Source organism: Sphaerodactylus townsendi, linkage group LG17 (assembly GCF_021028975.2).
Source record: "Sphaerodactylus townsendi isolate TG3544 linkage group LG17, MPM_Stown_v2.3, whole genome shotgun sequence".
Classification (NCBI taxonomy): domain Eukaryota; kingdom Metazoa; phylum Chordata; class Lepidosauria; order Squamata; family Sphaerodactylidae; genus Sphaerodactylus; species Sphaerodactylus townsendi.
In genome coordinates, this window is record NC_059441.1 from 2,147,514 (window position 1) to 2,168,702 (window position 21,189).

At 45.5% G+C, this 21,189-nt stretch overlaps 1 protein-coding gene across 1 annotated transcript in view; it reads left to right on the plus strand.

Annotated features, from left to right (window-relative positions):
- NEO1 (neogenin 1) overlaps window positions 1–20,994 on the plus strand; it is an 85,434-nt gene extending 64,440 nt beyond the window's left edge. The window contains 9 exon segments of the mRNA XM_048482070.1: window positions 1,897–1,965; window positions 5,336–5,480; window positions 7,873–8,111; window positions 9,232–9,324; window positions 13,777–13,935; window positions 15,865–15,965; window positions 15,967–16,126; window positions 19,355–19,491; window positions 20,672–20,994. Coding sequence (XP_048338027.1) covers window positions 1,897–1,965; window positions 5,336–5,480; window positions 7,873–8,111; window positions 9,232–9,324; window positions 13,777–13,935; window positions 15,865–15,965; window positions 15,967–16,126; window positions 19,355–19,491; window positions 20,672–20,755 — 1,187 coding nt within the window. The 3' untranslated portion in view covers window positions 20,756–20,994.
- Window positions 20,995–21,189: the final 195 nt, after the last annotated feature.

A 21,189-nucleotide genomic window follows, 5' to 3' on the forward strand; every position in this document is an offset into this window, starting at 1 on the left:
GATAGCTTTAAAAGGGGCTTGGACAGATATATGGAGGAGAAGTCGATCTCTGGCTACCAATCTTGATCCTTCTTGATCTGAGGTTGCAAATGCCTTAGCAGACCAGGTGCTCGGGAGCAGCAGCAGCAGAAGGCCATTGCTTTCACCTCCTGCATGTGAGCTCCCAAAAAGCACCTGGTGGGCCACTGCAAGTAGCAGAATGCTGGACTAGATGGACTCTGGTCTGATCCAGCAGGCTCTTTCTGATGTTCTTATATTCTTAGGAAGGTGATTTGACAGGGGCAGTTTCCAGTCTCATGCCTACCTTCTAAGAGTGCAAGCTGACATTTCAGAAAAAGACTGGAACCCTGCTTACTCCGAATATTTTATCTGTTTTACCTGCAGTGCTTTGAAACTTCTAGCAAAAGCTACGGTTTCTTTTCTTTTTAAGTTCTGTTACGTTTGTACGATTTTTTTCCTTGTAAAAGGCAGCTTTTCCCTTATCTTGACACCGCAAAACGTGTGTGCTATTTTATGTTTTTCTGTGAATGAGAAGGAACATCAAAACCTTTTTCTTTTGAGACAAAAATTCAGGCATATTTTTTCATATTTTGAATGAATAAACCTGTAAAGAGGCCATTTTCTACTACATTTGTTTACATTTTACATAAACATGTTTTTCTTAATATGAGACTTCTGCTGCACATGTCTTATCTAAAAGGAAAGGGCGGGATATAAAAAAAATAAAATGCAGGTATATTAAAAGTAACACAAACACTGTTGGGAACTTGAAATATACACAAATGCAAGAATCAAACCTTACGCTTCGAAACCTAAGTAACATTAACTGCAAAATTCTGTTGAGCTGAGAAAAACATGTGCTATAGTGCGGAAGAATGGCAGTATTCAAATTGTGCATGTGTGAACTGAAACTGCAGGGGTCAGCTCACAAAAACTTATAACCTGGTAAATTTTTGTTGGTGTTGGATGGTGCAGTCTTGTTGCGGGAGGGGCAGGGGCGGCGGCAGTAGTTTCATTTCAGCCAGGGACGGCACAGCCACCACACAGCCATACTGCCTCCATACTGGAGAGCCAGCGCGGTGCAGTGGTCAAGAGCAGGTGCACTCTAATCTGGAGGAACCGGGTTTGATTCCCTGCTCTGCCACTTGAGCTGTGGAGGCTTATCTTGGGAACTAGATTAGCTTGTGCACTCCAATACATGCCAGCTGGGTGACCTTGGGCTTGTCACAGTTTTCCAGAGCCCTCTCAGCCCCACCCACCTCACAGGGCGTTTGTGGTGGGTGCAGGGGGGAAGGGAAAGGAGAGTATAAGCCCCTTTGAGTCTCCTTACAGGAGAGAAAGGGGGGGGGGCGTAAATCTAAACTCGTCTTCTACTCTTCTAAGTTGTTACTGGACTTGAATGTTCTTTTCCGCCAGCATTCCCCAAATGAATATTCCCAAAACGTGCCTACCAGTTTTGGATCAGCACTAGTTTTAACAACCCTGTATAAGAAAATGTTTACTACCTTGTGCATGGACTGTGGTGTGGTAATTGTTACTATGACAGCCATATAAATCCCAGCTACTAGAGAATGGGTTTGGGATTGATGGGATTGTAAAGGAAGAATGGAGGTTCTGACATTTTCACAATCCTGTATCCTTTTTTGGTCTTCATCAGAGACGCACTTGTGTCGTGTGAAGATGCTTTTGTAACGCCGTTCAATGATAACTGCTATAGTTCATCTGGACATGCATTTCTAGAAAAATCTTGCAATGTTATTGGGATGTGTGTGTGTGTGTGTGTCTGGCTTATGTCTGTCCATCTAAAATAAGAATTAAGTGACATGTTAAACAGCACGTTTTAGAAAGTGAAGTGAAGCATGAAGTACAAATAACTTATAATTTTTTTTCCTCCAGCCCTGGGATCTGCAGGAAAAGGAAACCGACAAATGGATGCCGGCCCAGACTATAAAACACCCATGGGCAGTAAGTAAAACCTTTGAAGGGCCTTTGTGCCAAGAATTGGGATATTGAAAGCCATTCAGATAGATAGAGCAAAGTGATAGTAGACCCCAATACCTGTGGTTCCTGCCTGGCACCGTAACGTAGCATGGATTTTGTCCAACACAAGCAATAATGTTCCATCATTTCACAATGAGTGTCTGACCAACCAAACGCTACAAGTGCAGCTGGCAAGTCTTTTTTTGTGTGTTGCCAGCTGAAGTCAACCTTATTCTTTTTTTAAAAAAACCCAATTCTGAGCTACTGACAAGAAACGCCAAAGAGGAATTGTAGGATCTTTGCGGTGAGATCCTAAGAACGCTTTCTACTCCAGCCCAATTGAGTAGACTTCGAGAGGATTCTGAGCAGGCCAGTTTTAGGACTGCATCGTTGGTGTCTTGAATCCTTCCCAAGAGAGGATGCAGTCAGGTTTGCACTGCTTTAGTGAAGCATGACAATTTATCCTATGGCAAAAGAAACAGTAAAGTGGTCGTTTCAAAAAAGCATTTGTCATTTGGGACTGAGGTAGCACAGCAGAAGTAGTTTTCACAGGTGAAAAACAGGTGGGTGGCGTGTTCCATGTTGAGGCATATTTTACAGATCTGAAATGGTTTGACTGGTACACAACAAGACCAGGGGCAAATTGGCCCATTTCGAAAAGACGATAGTTCAAACCCGCCTGATTGGAAGCATCAGTCTCTCACTGGGAAACTTTGTGCTATAGTTTCTAATTTGTGAGATTATTTTTGAGATTATTCAGTTCAAGCAGTGAGAACAAATTCCAAGACTGAGTCTCATTTAAAGCCTTGGATAACTTAGGAGAAGATTGGATTAGTGAGGACTGACTTGACTATTTGTGGGATGGAAGGAAGGATGGTGAACTTCCTGTTTGTCTGCTTGGGGTGTCTTCAGAGTGTCACTGGAACTATTGAATATGAAATTGTGAATGCACAGTTTTTATGTGTCAGTGGGCCAGCTTTGTCATATAGGGTGTGAGAAAATGCCTTCACCTGGGTTCACCTTCTGTCATTGATTTTATCTTTTCTGCTCTCTGGGGTGTTTTGTTTCCTACACGCAGACACACAATCTCTTATCTTCACACTGTACAATTTTCATAGCAGATAACATTTCAGACCTCCAGGGAAGAGGTCTAATGTTTCAGTTGTAGATGTCGAAAATAGAAGCGAAACTGGTGGATTAAAATTGATTTCATTCTTTGGGGAAGAAGAAGAGTTTGGATTTATATCCCCCTTTCTCTTCTGTAAGGAGACACAAACTCTTCCCACAACAGACTCTTCCCACAACTCTCCCCCCTTCCTCTTCCCCCAACAGACACCTTGGTGAGATAGGTGGGGCCGAGAGAGTGTCTTCAAATAACTACTTGAAGTGGCTGATAACAAAAAAAGGGACAATGTTCCCCCACCAATAATTGTCATAATTAACTAATAACAAAATCCACCCGATCAGCAATATAAACCACTCTGCTCCGTAGCAGGGTAATATAAAATCAAAAGCAGCCAAGAGGTAAGATAATCTCGCTGCTAAGATCCACAGAATGAAAGCATAAATGAAGAAGTTGGCTAGACAGAACCATATGAAATTATGATAAAATCTTAGGAAGGCCGTAATGACTAAAAGGTGGGAAAAACTCTGATGAAAAGCCTGGGAAAATGGAACATGTCTTAACCTGAAGCTGAAAAGTTGGAAGGGTGAATGTTAGCTAGATCACTAGGGAAGGCCATCTCATTTTCTCTCCTGAAAACTCCTAGTCTGTGCTTGCCAGCTGCATGAACAAGGGCTTGGGGTAAAGATGTTGACTGAAATTATGAGTTCTCTGGGTCCAGGCTGTTAAGGGCGTTGAAAGTGAGCACAAGCATTTTGAATCATGCCTGTAAGGCAGGGGTCCCCAAACTACGGCCCGGGGGCCAAATGTGGCCCCCTGAAGGCATTTATCCGGCCCGCCAGGCATGGCGGCGATGGCTCCATTCATGTGCAGTGGGGGCTCGAGGGAGAGGAGGAACCGGCCCCAACGGCTGTTGATTGCAATTACGTGATGGCACCCCCAAATCTCCATGAATTTTCTGACCCAGAGTTGGAAACCTTACATGTGGCAACGCCTGCTCCGCCCTTCCCTCTCGGCTACTCCATGTGTTGCTCTCAGGCTTTCTGTTCCACCTCACTCCCTTATATTTGGCACTCAGCCAGGGCTAAGGCTTAATCGCTGGCTTGGCTGCTAGGGAGGAAAGAACCCAGGAAGATGCCTGATCCTGGGTTAGATGGAATGCTTCATTGGGAAAGTTCTGCTTTTTTTTTTTTTTTACAGGGGAAGGTATTCCACAGCCTCCCCAACAATATTTGGAGCCCACCCTGTACTTGACATACCTTTGGTCACTGTTCTAAAAATAGACCATGACAGAAAGGCTGCAAGGTGAAATCAAACATTTTACAATCATTTGTGCATAGGAATTGGTTCAGTTTTTTTTAGTCCGGCCCTCCAACAGTCTGAGGGACAGTGCAACTGGTTCCCCCTTGTTTAAAAAAAAGTGCCTGGGGACCCCTGCAAAGTGGCACCCAGATCCAGTAAAGGATCTTTTAATACTGGACTGATCTCTCTTATAGCCCGTTCCAGACAGCACCGTTGGCAATAGGCCAGGATCAAGTAGCACCCCAAAACAATAAACCTCCTATTTTCAGGGGAGTTGCAGTCCTTTCCAAATGGGTCGATTCCCTGGTCATCTCTGTTTTTCCGGATTAAAATGAATATTATAAAACAAACAGCCTCACAAATTAACATGGAAATATGAAGGCCGTTCTTGTACATCTGACTTGTTTTAGGCCTCTTCAGTCCAGTGTGAGAAGTGGTGTGCATTTTAGATGTAAACATCACTGGGAAACTTGGGATATTTATTTATTTTATCTATTTTTTCAACTTATATACCGCCCAACCCCCGAAGGGCTCTGGGCGGTGAACAACATAACATTCAAATACAGATAAACATAAAATCAAATATAAGTTAATCTCTAAATAATATAAATTAAAATGCAGCAATTAATACATAACATAACAATGCCCACAATATCCCTCTTAAACCCTCCCGAGAGGAGAAAAGAAAGGGTGGGTCCAACAGATGGTAATGGACCCTAATTCCATTAAAATGGAAGAGGGGGGGCACTTTCAGTGGCTGGACACTCCAAAAGCCCGGCGGAACAACTCCATCTTGCAGGCCCTGCGGAAATCACCAAGATATTAAAGTCACTTGGGCATTCTAGATACAGACTGAAATGTGAATTGAAATGTGGATTCAGATCCCGTGATTTTGTCCTCTCTAATGAACAATGTCCGTTTCCTCTTTAGGCAGTAACAGCCCACATGGAAGCCCTTCCCCTCTGGAGTACAACATGCTTCTAGTCATCATCGTTTCTGTGGGAGTGATCACTATTGTGGTGGTGGTGGTGGTTGCCGTCTTCTGCACTCGACGCACCACTTCGCACCAGAAGAAGTAAGACACTTAAGCAGCTCCTTATGGTTGTTATCTCTGGCTAGGGGGGCGCGAGTGATTTTGTCGCATGATACATCTCTTAGCACGTTTTGTAAACATGCAAGTGCCATTCAGTTCCTTTTTTCCTTGGATATATAAAACATAACTTTAGTGTTTGGTCTGAATGCTTTCTACAAAATTACAGACTTGTTTGTGTAAAAGGGCTATGAACTGATCTAGAGTATATGTGTTCCTGAGGCAAACCCTCTCCTACAGTTCTTGTTTTCAAGCCATTGCCAGAAAAAAGACATTAATTAAAGAGTAGGGTCACCAAGACTTCAAAGTTAGGGAGATCTGGGACACAATGCTGTTCCTCTTTAAACCTTTAGAATTGGTTAACGGCTTTAGCAGAGTTTCTCTTTCGCTTCATCGGGGACTCCAGGTGTTCTTCAGATAAATTAGTGATCCATTCTCATCAGTTTCGCCAGCATGGCCAAGTGGCCATGCTGACAGGGGCTGATGGGAATTGTAGTTCCTGAACATCTGGAGAGCCGCAGGTTCCCTACCCCTGGCCTAATGTCTCCAAAAGTTTTTTTGGGAGGGGAAGGAACGGCAATCGTTTCGTACATACCTCCCTGTGAAACTTTGCAAGAAGAGTATGGTGCCGATTGGCTAAGTTCTGGAGGCGATAACAGCCTTTTGCAATTTCGTTTATTTATTTATTTGTATTATTTTGTAGTCCATCTCAAGGCAGGTCACACAGTGTAAGTCAGTGCAATCCATAGAATAAGACATCCGTTAAGCAAAGTCATGATAGGATTACAGAAAGCATACACAAAAGCCTAAGTATTAGATGTGACATATTAACAGTGCCCCCAAAATGGAATAATATAGGTAGAAAGCAATGTAGTGAGATCAAGAGAATAGCTATAGCAGACAGATTAAGGTAAAGTTTCCCCTTCAGTCGTGTTCGATCCTGGGGTACCACTGCAAGCAGTGGTCTCATAGGCAAGCCGTTTTTGTGGGGTAGTTTGTCATTGATTTCCCCGGCTATTCTTTACCCCCTAGCTATGAGCTAGGTACTCAATTACCGACCAAGGAATGGTTGGATGGCTGAGTTGACCCTGAGCCAGCTGCCAGGATATCTGACCCACAGGGGGCTCGAACTCCTGAGCGTGTGAGTGGCAGTGCAAGCACTTAACCACTACACCACGCGGCTCCTAGCAAACAGATAATATGTACTTAACATAGACATGTAGTCCACTGTCTCATTTCCTTTATTAAAGCACCCTCAGGAACTATTGCATTGAATCCGTTACCATTATAAAAATTTTAACTGAGTCACAATATGCTAGTCAAATTCAAAGGAAAATGACGCTATACGACATACTCATTCTGCTTTCAAGCTTTCTTCACCTCTAAAATTTGCCAATGAACCAGAAGCTCCAAATCAGGGAATCTGTGAAACGCAAGTAGATCAGCATTGTGTTTAAAAATATAAGAACATAAGAACAAGCCAGCTGGATCAGACCAGAGTCCATCTAGTCCAGCTCTCTGCTACTCGCAGTGGCCCACCAGGTGCCTTTGGGAGCTCACAGGCAGGAAAGCAATGGCCTTCTGCGGCTGTTGCTCCCGAGCACCTGGTCTGTTAAGGCATTTGCAATCTCAGATCAAAGAGGATCAAGATTGGTAGCCATAGATCGACTTCTCCTCCATCAATCTGTCCAAGCCCCCTTTAAAGCTATCCAGGTTAGTGGCCATCACCACCTCCTGTGGCAGCATCTTCCAAACATGTCAATCACATGTTGCGTGAAGAAGTGTTTCCTTTTATTAGTCCTAATTCTTCCCCCCAGCATTTTCAGTGGATGCCCCCTGGTTCTAGTATTGTGAGAAAGAGAGAAAAATTTCTCTCTGTCAACATTTTCTACCCCATGCATAATTTTATAGACTTCAATCATATCCCCCCTCAGCCGTCTCCTCTCCAAACTGAAGAGTCCCAAACGCTGCAGCCTCTCCTCATAAGGAAGGTGCTCCAGAGTTCAGTAGAATGTCCGTCTTTCTATGTATCCTGTTCTGTTAGTCTGTCATGGTAGAAGCTGCTTCCCCGGAGCCTGCAAATCATTTTGTGTAGCTGAAAAAGGTCCGTCAGGTCAGATCCTCTGAGCAAGAGGGAATAACATTGCAGTACCTTTAGAGAGGACAAGATTTTGGTTGTACTGCACCCTCAGTACCAGGAAAATAACAATGTGAATGGTTGGTTGGTTTTATTGTGCTTACAATAAAGTTGTTTGCATAGAGGACAGCCACAAACTGACTGGGTAAAGGACTTGAAGGAAAAACAGGTAGCGGCATTCCGTCAGCCTGCGCATACATGAATATTTTCCTTTTGACGATCTGCTTGTTGCTTTCAAAGGAAGCGAGCTGCCTGCAAATCCGTGAACGGTTCTCATAAATACAAAGGGAATTCCAAGGACGTCAAGCCCCCTGACCTTTGGATTCATCACGAGAGGTTGGAGCTGAAGCCCATAGACAAATCCCCAGATCCCAATCCAATCATGACGGACACCCCGATCCCTCGTAACTCCCAGGACGTTACACCGGTTGATAACTCTATGGACAGCAATATCCATCAAAGGCGGAATTCTTACAGGGGTGAGTTTGGGGCACAGCAAGCCGAATTTTAGGCATGATGTTCATTGTACAGAGTTGTTTATCACCCTTAGATTGTAAGTAAATAGTAGAGAGAGGCTTTCTTTTAGGAGTCAACTACCAACGCTCTACGGTAACCCTGTGTCGCCCCCTCTGGGAACTTTTCCCACGTTCCAGACAGTGGGGTGGATGGAGTGGATTATCTTGTCCAGGTTTATATTGTTGTTCACCATCTGAATTCTGTCAGATTTTAATGAGTTGGCTTTATAAATGGCTATGTATGGAATGTTTTTAAACGTGCATGTCCTCCACCCTGAGCCCCGACCTTGGTCGGGAAGGGCAGGCTATAAATTTAACAAAATAAAATGGTTTGGCAGCTGTGTAAAACAATCTTGTTAGGAAACTGAGAAATCAGCTCAAACTTGTTCAAGTCCAACTAAACAAATGCACTTGGAGAGGTTCTTCTTTTAATACGAAATCCTTTCTGATTTTGCTGAACGCTCTCATCTGAAGAGAAGCTTCCTGCAAGATCTTGTAACTTACGCACCGTGCTTGCAAACGTTGTGCACATCTTGCCTAATAAACGCTCGTTAGACTTTCTTAGCAGCTGGAACAAGCCTTTTGTATCTTATTGCCTGTTGATTTTGGAGCAGCAGTGGCGTAGGAGGTTAAGAGCTCATGTATCTAATCTGGAGGAACTGGGTTTGATTCTCAGCTCTGCCGCCTGAGCTGTGGAGGCTTATCTGGGGAATTCAGATTAGCCTGTACACTCCCACACACGCCAGCTGGGTGACCTTGGGCTGGTCACAGCTTCTCGGAGCTCTCTCAGCCCCACCTACCTCACAGAGTGTTTGTTGTGAGGGGGGAAGGGCAAGGAGATTGTAAGCCCCTTTGAGTCTCCTGCAGGAGAGAAAGGGGGGATATAAATCCAAACTCCTCCTCTTCTTCTTCTTCTTCTTCTTCTTCTTCTTCTTCTTCTTCTTCTTCTTCTTCTTCTTCTTCTTGGAGGATCCAACTTGATGGCACTTATCGTACATGTCGCTTGTTAAAGCGTTCTTGCTGTTGGGATGTCACGAAGGAGGTGGAAGGAGACCCTGAGCAACTTCTTTTGTTCTTTCTTCAGGGCACGAGTCGGAAGACAGCATGTCCACACTGGCTGGGAGAAGGGGCATGAGGCCCAAAATGATGATGCCGTTTGACTCTCAGCCACCTCAGCGTAAGTCCAGGCTTAGCTTTTAGCCCCCAAGCCACCTTGAGTGGGGCACTTCTCCGTTCATCCCTTGTAACTGCAAGGGGGCAGGGGGCAGGGTATGGAGAAAGTGCTCTGAATCTTTGCGTCTGCCTGAATTCATTTTAGAACTAGGAAGAGCAGGACGCTGTTGCGCACACTGGCGGGAAAGTTTAGAAAGAAAGCATAACACGTCATTGTTTTGGAAAGAATGTGAAACTGAAGTCGCGGATGACAGCATCTTCTGATTCATTAGAAAATAAACTCACGGTTCTGTAGCCAGGAATCACAATTCCCATCAGCCCTTGCCAGTATAGCCAATGCTCATGTTGGGAGGGACTGATGGGGATTGTAGTTCATGAACATCTGGAGGACCGCGAGTTGGACACCCCTGGCAATTGTAAAAAGCCACCTGTTCTTCATTACAAATTAGTTTTGGGAGGAAACTGCTTGCTGGGGAGAACAGCTGGACTCCAGAACCGTATCTGCAATGGGATGAGGGCCAGAGAAGGAGTCAGGGGAGGGGAGGGGAAGGCTGTCCTGCAAAAGAAGGGAGGGGATGGAATCTGAGGGCTTGTCTTGGGAGCATCCTGTGTGAAAGGCTGAGCAGGTATGCCGATTTAAACAGTGCTGATGTCAGGTCGTAACCCGGACTTTCTGGGAAAAAGAGACAAAAACTGGGAGCATCCCATTGGCAACACAAAAACCAGCAGACGTTTAAATGGTACGCTGCTACCAAGTACAGCACAGGCAGGAAGCAGAGGGCAGCTGTAGGAGTTGTATTTACAACCCTGGAGATCAATTTTAGTTGAGATAACCCCCTTAACGCTTAATTTTTGTAAGTTTTGAAGAACTTGAAAGCCTGCACACTCTTCTGTGTTGTTTTTACATAGTCCTGACCATGAGACCAAGGAGAGAGCATTCCTGGATATGCTAAATGACTGTGGCTTTCATGGTTGGGGAACCAACCAGGGGAGAGGTGATCCTAGATCTAATTCTATGTGGAACCCAGTACAGGAAGTCAGTGGTGTTGAGCTGATAGGGAACAGCGACCACAATGCAGTCAGATTCGGTATCTCTGCATGCGACAACTGCATTCGCCTTCAGAAGGGGAAATTTCCCAAAGATGAGTGGGATAATGCGCAGGAAGCTGAAAGGGAAAATCAAGAGAGTCAAATCTGTTCAAGATGCTTGGAGATTAGTTAAAAACACAGTAATAAAAGCTCAGCTGGTATGTGTTCTGCAGGTTAGGAAAAGAAGCACCCAGTCCAAAAGAAAGCCACCATGGTTAACAAGCGAGGTTGAGGAAATTATCAGAAAAAAGAAGATGTTTTTTAGAAAATGGAAGTCCAGCTCGACCGATGAACAATACGAGAACACAAATGTTGGCAAAAGAGAAGCAAGTTAGGTGCAAGGGAGGCAAAAAAGGAGGGGGGGTATAAATGGGAAGTTCTCACAATGGAGAGATGTAGAGAGTGGTGTCCCCCAAGGATCCGTTTTGGGACCAGTGCTCTTTAACCTATTCATAAATGACCTGGAAGTAGGGGTGGGTAGTGTGGTGGCCAAGTTTGCAGAATATACCAAATTATGTAGGGTGGTGAGAACCACAAAGGATTTCGAAGAGCTCCAAGCGGACCTTGATAAATTAGGTGAGTGGGCTGAGAAATGGCAAATGCAGTTCAGTGTAGCAAAATGTAAAGCGATGCCCATAGGGGCAAAGAATCCAAACTTCACATACACGCTACAAGGGTCAGTGCTATCAGTCACCAGACCAGGAATTTGGGCGTCTTACTTGATAGTTCCATGGGAATGTCAACTCAACGCATGGCAGCTGTGAAAAAGGCAAACTCTATGCTGGGGATTAGGAAAGGAGTTGATAATAAAACTGCAAAGATTGTCATGCCCTTATATAAAGCCGTGGTGCGACCGCACTTGGAGTACTGTGTTCAGTTCTGGTCACCACATTTCAAAAAGGATATTGAAGAGATAGAAAAAGTGCAGAGAAGGGCAACAAGGATGATTGAGGGATTGGAGCACCTTCCTTATGAGGAGAGGCTGCAGCGTTTGGGACTCTTCAGTTTGAAGAGGAGATGTCCGAGGGTGGATATGATTGAAGTCTATAAAATTGTACATGGAGTAACATCTCTGAAATATGTGTATCATCCTGCCTCCAAGCCCATGAGAGTTAGCATTAGTAGGCTCTGATATGGGGGGGGTCGGATAATTTGTCATATTCCTTCAGTGGGACAGACTAAAATATTTTAATAGCAACGTAATTTAATGTATGTATTCAAAGAAGGATTTTAGGTGCTTGTTTATTGTGGGGGGTGGGAGTCTGGGGGGATGCTGGGAATGAAATGGGGCAAAGCGAATGTGGAAATTTAAACAGTGAAGAGTACAAGGCAACAGACAGAAGAGGAAAAGAAAGGGATTACCTGTAGTAGCGGGTCCACAGCCTTTTGGCCCTGTGGACACTTCTGGAATTCTGACACGGCACTGTAGGTGCAGCAACAAAATGGCTACCAAAGGAGGCAGAGCCAGCCACAAAATGATTGCCACACCTTTATCTTCAGTAACACAGTACAGGTCCTTGTGCTGTGATGTCACTACACCAGGGACCCCCGGGCTACAATGAAGACCATCCTTGTAGGGGAATGTATGTGGAGGAACCGTAAGGTGGAAGTAAAAAAAAAATTCAGTTGATTAGGAAGAAAGAAATACTCATAATGAATGTAGTGACAATTGATCACTTTGATCTAGAAGCCATTTCAGAAGCCTTGGATAGCTGAAAGAAACCAAATTATTCCTATGTGATACTGTTATGTAAAAGCATTTGTTTACAGAGACTCAGTGTAGCGAATCTGCCAGCTCCCTGAAGTGAGGGGAATTAGAATAAATGGATTCCTCCCACAGATATCAGGACACTGTGACTATCCTAATAATTACCTGTTTAAAATATTTCATAATTTAACAGAAAACATTGTACCATTACATCCTCCAGTTTCCAATTTCCTTTCACAGAGATAGCTTCCTGGGTTTTTTTTAATTTGTCTTTTTTATGTCAATCATTTGTTTGGTTGGTTGGTTGGTTCTTCTTTTTTGTTTGTCTTTTTTATGTCAATTGTTTGTTTGTTTGTTTGGTTCTTCTGCTTTGGCCTTGCGTAGACTTACACTAACCTTGTTAACACAAACCCTGGTTAAAAAAAAATTGACTGCAAGCCAGGATGGGAAACCATGGCTTGAAGAAACCATGGTACGTTGTGGTTGCATTACCTGTAGTGACAAATCAAACCATTGTTAGCATTAACTAGCCTTAATCCTTATGCCTCCTCTGAGCTTCTCCTCTTGTTCCTGTTTTGAGTTCAGATTTTGGTAACATTTTCCTTTTCCACCTTTCCCCGTGTTTGTTTCCCACTCACTGTTTTGTTCTAAAATGGGTTGTTGTTGTCGTTACTAATCTTGCAGATGTTTAGCAAGAGGCAAGATTCTAAACGATGAGCTTAGGAACAGCAAATATTTGATTTAGTCAGAACGGAATCGGGCATGTGTTCTCACGGAGCTTAATCTTGCACGTGCCAAAATTTACATTTTCAGCGAGTTCGGTACTCTCTCCCTGCAACAGTTTGCAGAAGTCGAGTTCCTGTTCGCGTCACACTGGCTCATTTCAGCAAAGGAGATATATGGAAATACACCCTTCTTGCTGCAGAGTGTCCAGGGAAGGCAAATGAAGTGTTAGTGTAGTACAAACAGCCAGAGGATGAGGTCCTTGCGTCTTTAGTTCTTTATATTTCCTGCAAATTTCATGGCCAAATGGAGTTTCCTGTCTCTCAAATCTTGTCTTGCATTGTATTGTCGAAGGCTTTCACGGCCGGAATCACTGGGGTTCTGCGTGGTTTCCGGGCTTTATGGCCGTGTTCTAGCAGCATTCTCTCCTGACGTTTCGCCTGCATCTGTGGCTGGCATCTTCAGAGGATCTGCTAGTAGGAAAGCAAGTGATATATACCTGTTGGAGTGTCCAGGGTGGGGGAAAGAACCATTGTCTGTTAACAAGTAAAGGGTGCAATTAGCAAGCTAGATTTACATGTGTGGAGTGGTATCCACCCATTAGCATGTGAGTAACAATGAAGATAGCAAGGTCGCTAGGTGAGGGCATCTGACTAGAAGTAGCCTGTCCTTTGTTCCCTTTGATTGTTTACTGCCTGTAGTCATCCTGCGTTTGGGTGAGTTCCTACTATCAGATCCTCTGAAGATGCCGGCCACAGATGCAGGCGAAACGTCAGGAGTGAATGCTGCTAAAACACGGCCATACAGCCCAGAAACCACACAGCACCCCTGGTCTTGCATTGTTGGTGAAACGGGGTGGGGGGTGGGGGGACACTTCCGGGTTTGCCTGCTGTTCTGTCTGCGTTAAGCATTTTTCTGTCTTGTGTTCATTCGCAGCTGTGATTAGTGCTCATCCCATCCATTCCCTTGATAACCCCCACCATCATTTCCACTCCGGCAGCCTCGCTTCTCCAACCTGCAGCTATCTCCATCACCAGGCCAACCCATGGCCGGTTGGCTCACCTGTGTCCCATTCAGACAGGGCTAATTCCACAGGTGAGAAGAGTGACCCGGTGCACGCCGCGGTTTGAAGAGAGAGCCAGGAATGAAGAGAGAGGAGGACCCGGGGCGGCATCATCTCTGTCTTGGCTTTTCTGTCGGGGGAGGGCGGGCATTTGTAAAGGAAACAAGATCCCGCCTGCTCCGTGGGATTTGTTTTCTGTGCACACACACGTAGGACCGGGCTGCCGGTTTCCGCAATTTCCCTTTTCTGTTCCCTACATTCTAAACATGGCTTGATATGTTTGCTTAGAAGTTATTGCATGGTTGCATTTAAGCATGCCGAAGTGTATAATTGTTGGGCGGCTTCCTCAATTTAAGTCCTGGGCAGAGCTCCGCCGGGAACAAGAAAATCATTCCTGCAGATACAGCTCAGAACAAATCATCGTCCTTTCAGAGTCTGAATCGGGCGAAGCCTTCTCATGTGAAAGAGAAGATAACAATGTCTTCTTAGGCTGATTTGTAATTCTTTTACAATGAAGGTCTGCCTTTCTTGTTTAATCTGCAGTTGGCATTTAATCAAGCCCAGTGTGAACATAGGTTGTGCTTTAAACAGCAGGGTAGTTCCACAAGCAGGCATTTTTTCTGTTTTAAGAGCCAAAGGTTAGTTTGGCTTCTTGGAAATAGGCGAGAGGATTTTGACAGTTGCTTCTCAAGGGGTTCAGCCCTTAAAAGCTTGAGGCACTGCTAGCTGGTTAGTGCTTTGGGGAAATCATCTGAAAATATGCAGCTAGAGTTAACGACAGTTAAGATTTCTTGCTGCAGACTTCTGGACCCCTCTCTGTGGATGGCTGGTTGTTCTGAATGGTAAATCAGGCACCATAGTAAGCAGAGGAGTGCCTCTAAGTGATTCAGTTGTTGGGGACTAAGTTTTCAAGCACTTTATGATGAGCATGCAAGGACCACTGTTTCTGGAACCTTATTGCTGTTAAAATTATAATGAACAACATAAGTCAAGGGAACTTCCTAAGGGAGAAAAGAGGCTGGATCCCCTTGTATTACTGAATGTCATTTGTATGGCGGTGGAGAAAACCTGTGACCCTAGATGTCCAGCTGCTCACATTCCCTAAGTTCTCAATTTGTTTAAATCCAAAGCTTGGTGACGAGTCACACTCTCTCCAGATCAGAATTTAGATCCCTCGACCATGAAGAATGTGAGCAGACAAGACTGCAGAGCGATAATATTTAATTAGAGTGCTAATGACTTTTCTTTAGCTCAAGTAAACTCTTGACGATGCACTAGCTACCGCGTGTGCCTTTTAAAATATGCCAGCAACTGGAAAACAGGCAGGTCCCAAAGTATCTGCACCTCGCGCTGACTGGATGAAGTCCAATTAAGCAAGTGGCTCTGATGTTAAAGACAGATGAGGGAGAAAGCAATTTGGAAGGCTTTTTAAATCGGTACAGGTGTTCAGGTGCTGCAAGCAGGTCAGTAGCGTACGGGGTCCAAATGGCGCCCAGAGACAAAAAACCTCGTCCCGCTCACTCACTCACCTTTCTCTATGACTTTCTTAAAAGGGCAATGCCGGGCAGGTGGGCAGGAGCTTGCTGGGTGCCCCCACAGGCATGCGCCTGGCGACATGGGTGGCCCCATGTCTCCATAGGCGGTATGCCACTGAAGCAGGGAGCTATGTGAAGGCAAAACCATGATGAAAAGGGTCAGCAATCCTTTCTCAAAAGGATATAGCCTAGTCAGTGAAACTGAAGGTCCTGCGAGAATAGGCTTTCTTCTGCACAGAGGTGCCCGTCTGTCTTTTGCAAGCACCTGGTGTCGAAAGTATTTAAGACCTGTGAAGCGACCGTTTATTTGCCTAGTTCCGCTGAAGATACTTGCTGAAAGAATCTGCGGGGGCTCTGGTGCTAGCAGGGCTGTTCCACTGAACTAAAAAAAAACCCCCAGAACTTTCCATTTCTTCCTTCTCCCAGAATCTGTCCGAAATACACCCAGCACAGACACCATGCCAGCCTCTTCGTCTCAGACATGTTGTACTGACCACCAAGAGCCAGAAAGTGCCACAGGACCTTATCCCGCTCCAGCAATGCAGGGAGGAAGAGCCAGCCCAGAACCTCCCGACTGCCCACGTGCGTCCCTCCCACCCTCTCAAGAGCTTTGCTGTGCCAGCAGTCCCACCCGCAGGGGCAACGTACGACCCCGCCTTGCCAAGCACACCTTTGTTATCCCAGCAAGGTGAGTACCAGCAGATGCATGGGGGTAGAAAATGTCGACAGAGAGACATTTTTCCTCTCTTTCTCACAATACTAGAACCAGGGGGCATACATTGAAAATGCTGGGGGGAAGAATTAGGACTAATCAAAGGAAACACTTCTTCACGCAACGAGTGATTGGTGTTTGGACGATGCTGCCACAGGAGGTGGTGATGGCCACTCACCTGGATAGCTTTAAAAAGGGCTTGGACAGATTTATGGAGGAGGAGTCGATCTATGGCTGCCAATCTTGATCCTCCTTGATCTGAGATTGCACATTCCTTAGCAGACCAGGTGCTCAGGAGCAGCGACAGCAGAAGGCCATTGCTTTCACATCCTGCAGGTGAACTCCCAAAGGCACCTGGTGGGCCACTGTGAGTAGCAGAGTTCTGGACTAGATGAACTCTGGTCTGATCCAGCAGGCTCTTTCTTATGTTCTTAGAATAAGATTGATATTTTCCTATAAATATGCATTCCTGTGACAATCACAGCAGATTTCTCTGAACGGACGGTCTCAGAAGAATGAGTGAGGCAACCTGGGCTTTTTGATGATTACTAAAAGCAGTCAGACAAAAGCTGAAATCTGATTAATTTTATAATTGTTTCTCGCCATAATACAAATCAGATTTCTTTCTTGCTCAATAAAAAGGCTATTTTCATATCTCAACAAAAGAGAAAAGTTTACACAGGTCTTCTGTCTTGATCTGAGATTGCAAATGCCTTAGCAGACCAGGTGCTCAGGAACAGCAGCAGCAGAAGGCCATTGCTTTCACCTCCTGCAGGTGAGCTCCCAAAGCAGCAGCAGCAGAAGGCCATTGCTTTCACGTCCTGCATGTGAGCTCCCAAAGGCACCTGGTGGGCCACTGTGAGTAGCAGAGTTCTGGACTAGATGGACTCTGTTCTGATCCAGCAGGCTCTTTCTTATGTTCTTAGAATAAGATTGATATTTCCCTATAAATATGCATTCCTGTGACAATCACAGCAGATTTCTCTGAACGGACGGTCTCAGAAGAATGAGTGAGGCAACCTGGGCTTTTTGATGATTACTAAAAGCAGTCAGACAAAAGCTGAAATCTGATTAATTTTATAATTGTTTCTCGCCATAATACAAATCAGATTTCTTTCTTGCTCAATAAAAAGGCTATTTTCATATCTCAACAAAAGAGAAAAGTTTACACAGGTCTTCTGTCTTGATCTGAGATTGCAAATGCCTTAGCAGACCAGGTGCTCAGGAGCAGCAGCAGCAGAAGGCCATTGCTTTCACCTCCTGCAGGTGAGCTCCCAAAGCAGCAGCAGCAGAAGGCCATTGCTTTCACGTCCTGCATGTGAGCTCCCAAAGGCACCTGGTGGGCCACTGTGAGTAGCAGAGTTCTGGACTAGATGGACTCTGTTCTGATCCAGCAGGCTCTTTCTTATGTTCTTAGAATAAGATTGATATTTCCCTATAAATATGCATTCCTGTGACAATCACAGCAGATTTCTCTGAACGGACGGTCTCAGAAGAATGAGTGAGGCAACCTGGGCTTTTTGATGATTACTAAAAGCAGTCAGACAAAAGCTGAAATCTGATTAATTTTATAATTGTTTCTCGCCATAATACAAATCAGATTTCTTTCTTGCTCAATAAAAAGGCTATTTTCATATCTCAACAAAAGAGAAAAGTTTACACAGGTCTTCTGTCTTGATCTGAGATTGCAAATGCCTTAGCAGACCAGGTGCTCAGGAACAGCAGCAGCAGAAGGCCATTGCTTTCACCTCCTGCAGGTGAGCTCCCAAAGCAGCAGCAGCAGCAGAAGGCCATTGCTTTCACCTCCTGCAGGTGAGCTCCCAAAGCAGCAGCAGCAGAAGGCCATTGCTTTCACGTCCTGCATGTGAGCTCCCAAAGGCACCTGGTGGGCCACTGTGAGTAGCAGAGTTCTGGACTAGATGGACTCTGTTCTGATCCAGCAGGCTCTTTCTTATGTTCTTAGAATAAGATTGATATTTCCCTATAAATATGCATTCCTGTGACAATCACAGCAGATTTCTCTGAACGGACGGTCTCAGAAGAATGAGTGAGGCAACCTGGGCTTTTTGATGATTACTAAAAGCAGTCAGACAAAAGCTGAAATCTGATTAATTTTATAATTGTTTCTCGCCATAATACAAATCAGATTTCTTTCTTGCTCAATAAAAAGGCTATTTTCATATCTCAACAAAAGAGAAAAGTTTACACAGGTCTTCTGTCTTGATCTGAGATTGCAAATGCCTTAGCAGACCAGGTGCTCAGGAGCAGCAGCAGCAGAAGGCCATTGCTTTCACCTCCTGCAGGTGAGCTCCCAAAGCAGCAGCAGCAGAAGGCCATTGCTTTCACGTCCTACAGGTGAGCTCCCAAAGGCACCTGGTGGGCCACTGCGAGTAGCAGAGTGCTGGACTAGATGGACTCTGTTCTGATCCAGCAGGCTTGTTCTTATGTTCTTATGAATGCTGCAGAAAGAAGTTTAAAGGCCTTCGCAAACAGGGGAAGGTGGAGGGGATAACAGAGGAAACTTGCCTCTTGTGCGAGAAAACATCACTTTTACTTATAGTGTTGCCAGTTTAAAACATTTCTCTTTGCTAGATTAAAAACAATATCCGAGATAGCCTTTTGGATTATCTTATTTTGCCCTCCCCGCCAAAAAAAAAAAAAGGGGGGGGGAGTTTTCCCTGTTAGGGATTGCCTATTGAAACTGTCCCCTTATTTTCTGGCCAGCTGTCAGTGTGGGTCAGCCTGACATTGGTACCACCCTCCAGTGGGGGATTTGCGATTTGTTTGCCAGCTGTCTGGAAACAAATTTAATATAGTAAGTCCTCTTTGATCTAAGATTGCAAATGCCAGGTGCTCGGGAGCAACAGCCGCAGAAGGCCATTGCTTTCACATCCTGCATGTGAGCTCCCAAAGGCACCTGGTGGGCCACTGCGAGTAGCAGAGAGCTGGACTAGATGGACTCTGGTCTGATCCAGCTGGCTTGTTCTTATGTTCTTAAGTGAAGACTGGGAGGTATTTTTTGTTTCGTAGCAGATGAGGAACTCGACAAGACTTTGTCCTGCTAGACAGTTTAGGACCCTCTCCGAGCTCTCTCTAAGATGCAGTTTGAGATTCAGATCTTGCAACAAGTCTGGCAGATACAAAACACGATGTTGCCGAAGCAGTTCTTTCTGAAAGCCAAACGCGGTTATGTTTGTGCTTAAGCTTCTAGCCATCCAGTTCATTCAGTGAAGACGGCGTCCATTGGCACCCTCGGGAGAACTCGCCCCCCTATGCCGGTCGTGGTCCCAAGTGCCCCCGAGGTGCAGGAAACCACAAGGATGCTTGAAGACTCAGAAAGCGTAAGTGTGCCCGTAAAAGGTAACCTAATCCTGCTGCATCTCTTGCGACGACATAACTGCGAACGAGGACAAAGTTAATGATCATTCAGATTAATTGTATTTTAGAGAATTAACCAAATGGTAGCCCCACAAGAAGCCCTTTCATGAAAATCTTCTGAGGGCTGGCACATGAGTTCTAGTGTTTTTAAAGTCTACGGAAGAATAAACTAAGAACACGAATATGAAGTCCACCTTGCCTTCCAGGAGTGCAAAAATATGATGCAAATTTAGTTAGCCCTCCCCCTCCTTTCAAAATAAAAATTGCAGCAGTAGCATCCGCTGTCGTGAGCATTTTTTCCCAGGTAGCCCCTGAAACTGAACATTTTCTCAATTCCTGAGGCATCCTGGGAAATGCACATTCTCTGCTAGGTTAGGGAAGCAACCGGTATGTGTCTAGGCCAGTGTTTCCCAACCTTTTCGAGGTCAGGGTACCCTTGACCTCACTCTTCATATCTCACGGTGCCCCTGCCGCCACCCTCCACCTTCCCCTCCCATTGCCCCTGCTTGCCACACACCCCACCTTCCCCTCCCAAGGTGGAAGCACTGGGGGTGGTGGTGGCTGCTGACCTTGTGGCAGGCCCTGCCCCATGGGCCAGCTCCATGTCCTTGCTGGCGCCGGTGGGAGACACCACAAAATGGGGGGGGGGGGCGGTAGTGTTGCCGCGGTACCCCTGGGACATGCTCACGGCACCCCAGGGTACCAGGGAACCCTGGTTGAGAATGGCTGGTCTAGACTCATTACCCCAAACATAAGTGTCTTGGGTACAAAACAGTTGATTAAGTTTTTTTCTCTTTCCTCTTTCCCTGTTTTTTTTTTTTTAAACCCTCTTGATCACCCTCCTGTCTCATCAATTCGCTCTCTTGGCTCTTGCGTTTGTGATGCTTTATTGTTTGTTTGGGTTGCATGCACGTGCCCGATTCTGGTGCTGCTCTTGCCTGCCTCTGTGTGTCGCTTTTTGAAAAAAACCAACAAATCAACAGCAACAAAAATCAGTGGGATGGGAACACTATTCATCCATAAACGCGGCTCGGCTGCCCCCATATTAACACCGTGGGCCATAGCTTCCTTCTCCCCCCCTCACCCCCTTTCACAGTCCAGCACAGCTCATCTTGTCCAGTAACCCTGTTAAATCTCCTGCAGAATTATGAACCGGATGAGCTGACCAAAGAGATGGCCCACCTGGAAGGACTCATGAAGGACCTTAACGCCATCACAACAGCGTGACCACCTTTCCCCAAGACTTGACTCCAAACCCTGCTTTTGCAGGTCTCGGGACTTAAGCCTTGGAGCACAAGGACAAAAAAAAGTAATTGTACAAAGACTATTAGGGAGACAGCACAAGAGGGACAAGGCCGCCAAGCCGCGCGAGCCGTGCCACCGAGCGACTTCCCCGTTTCTTGCCCCGAAGCAAGCTCGTTTGGCAAGTTGGGTCCCACTTCCTGCTGCGACCCGACCGCATCCAGGCCAAGAAGCGGACTTCCCCCCCCCCATCTTCTTCTTCCTCCTCCTCTTCTTCTTCCTCAGTCTCCTCAGGTCTTGGAAGCTAAGCAGGATCAACCCTGGTCAGAAGAAGAGGAGGAGAAGGAGGAGTTTGGATTGATATCCTTCACCCTCTCTCTCCTGTAAGGAGACTTAAAGGAGTTTACAATCGCCTTTCC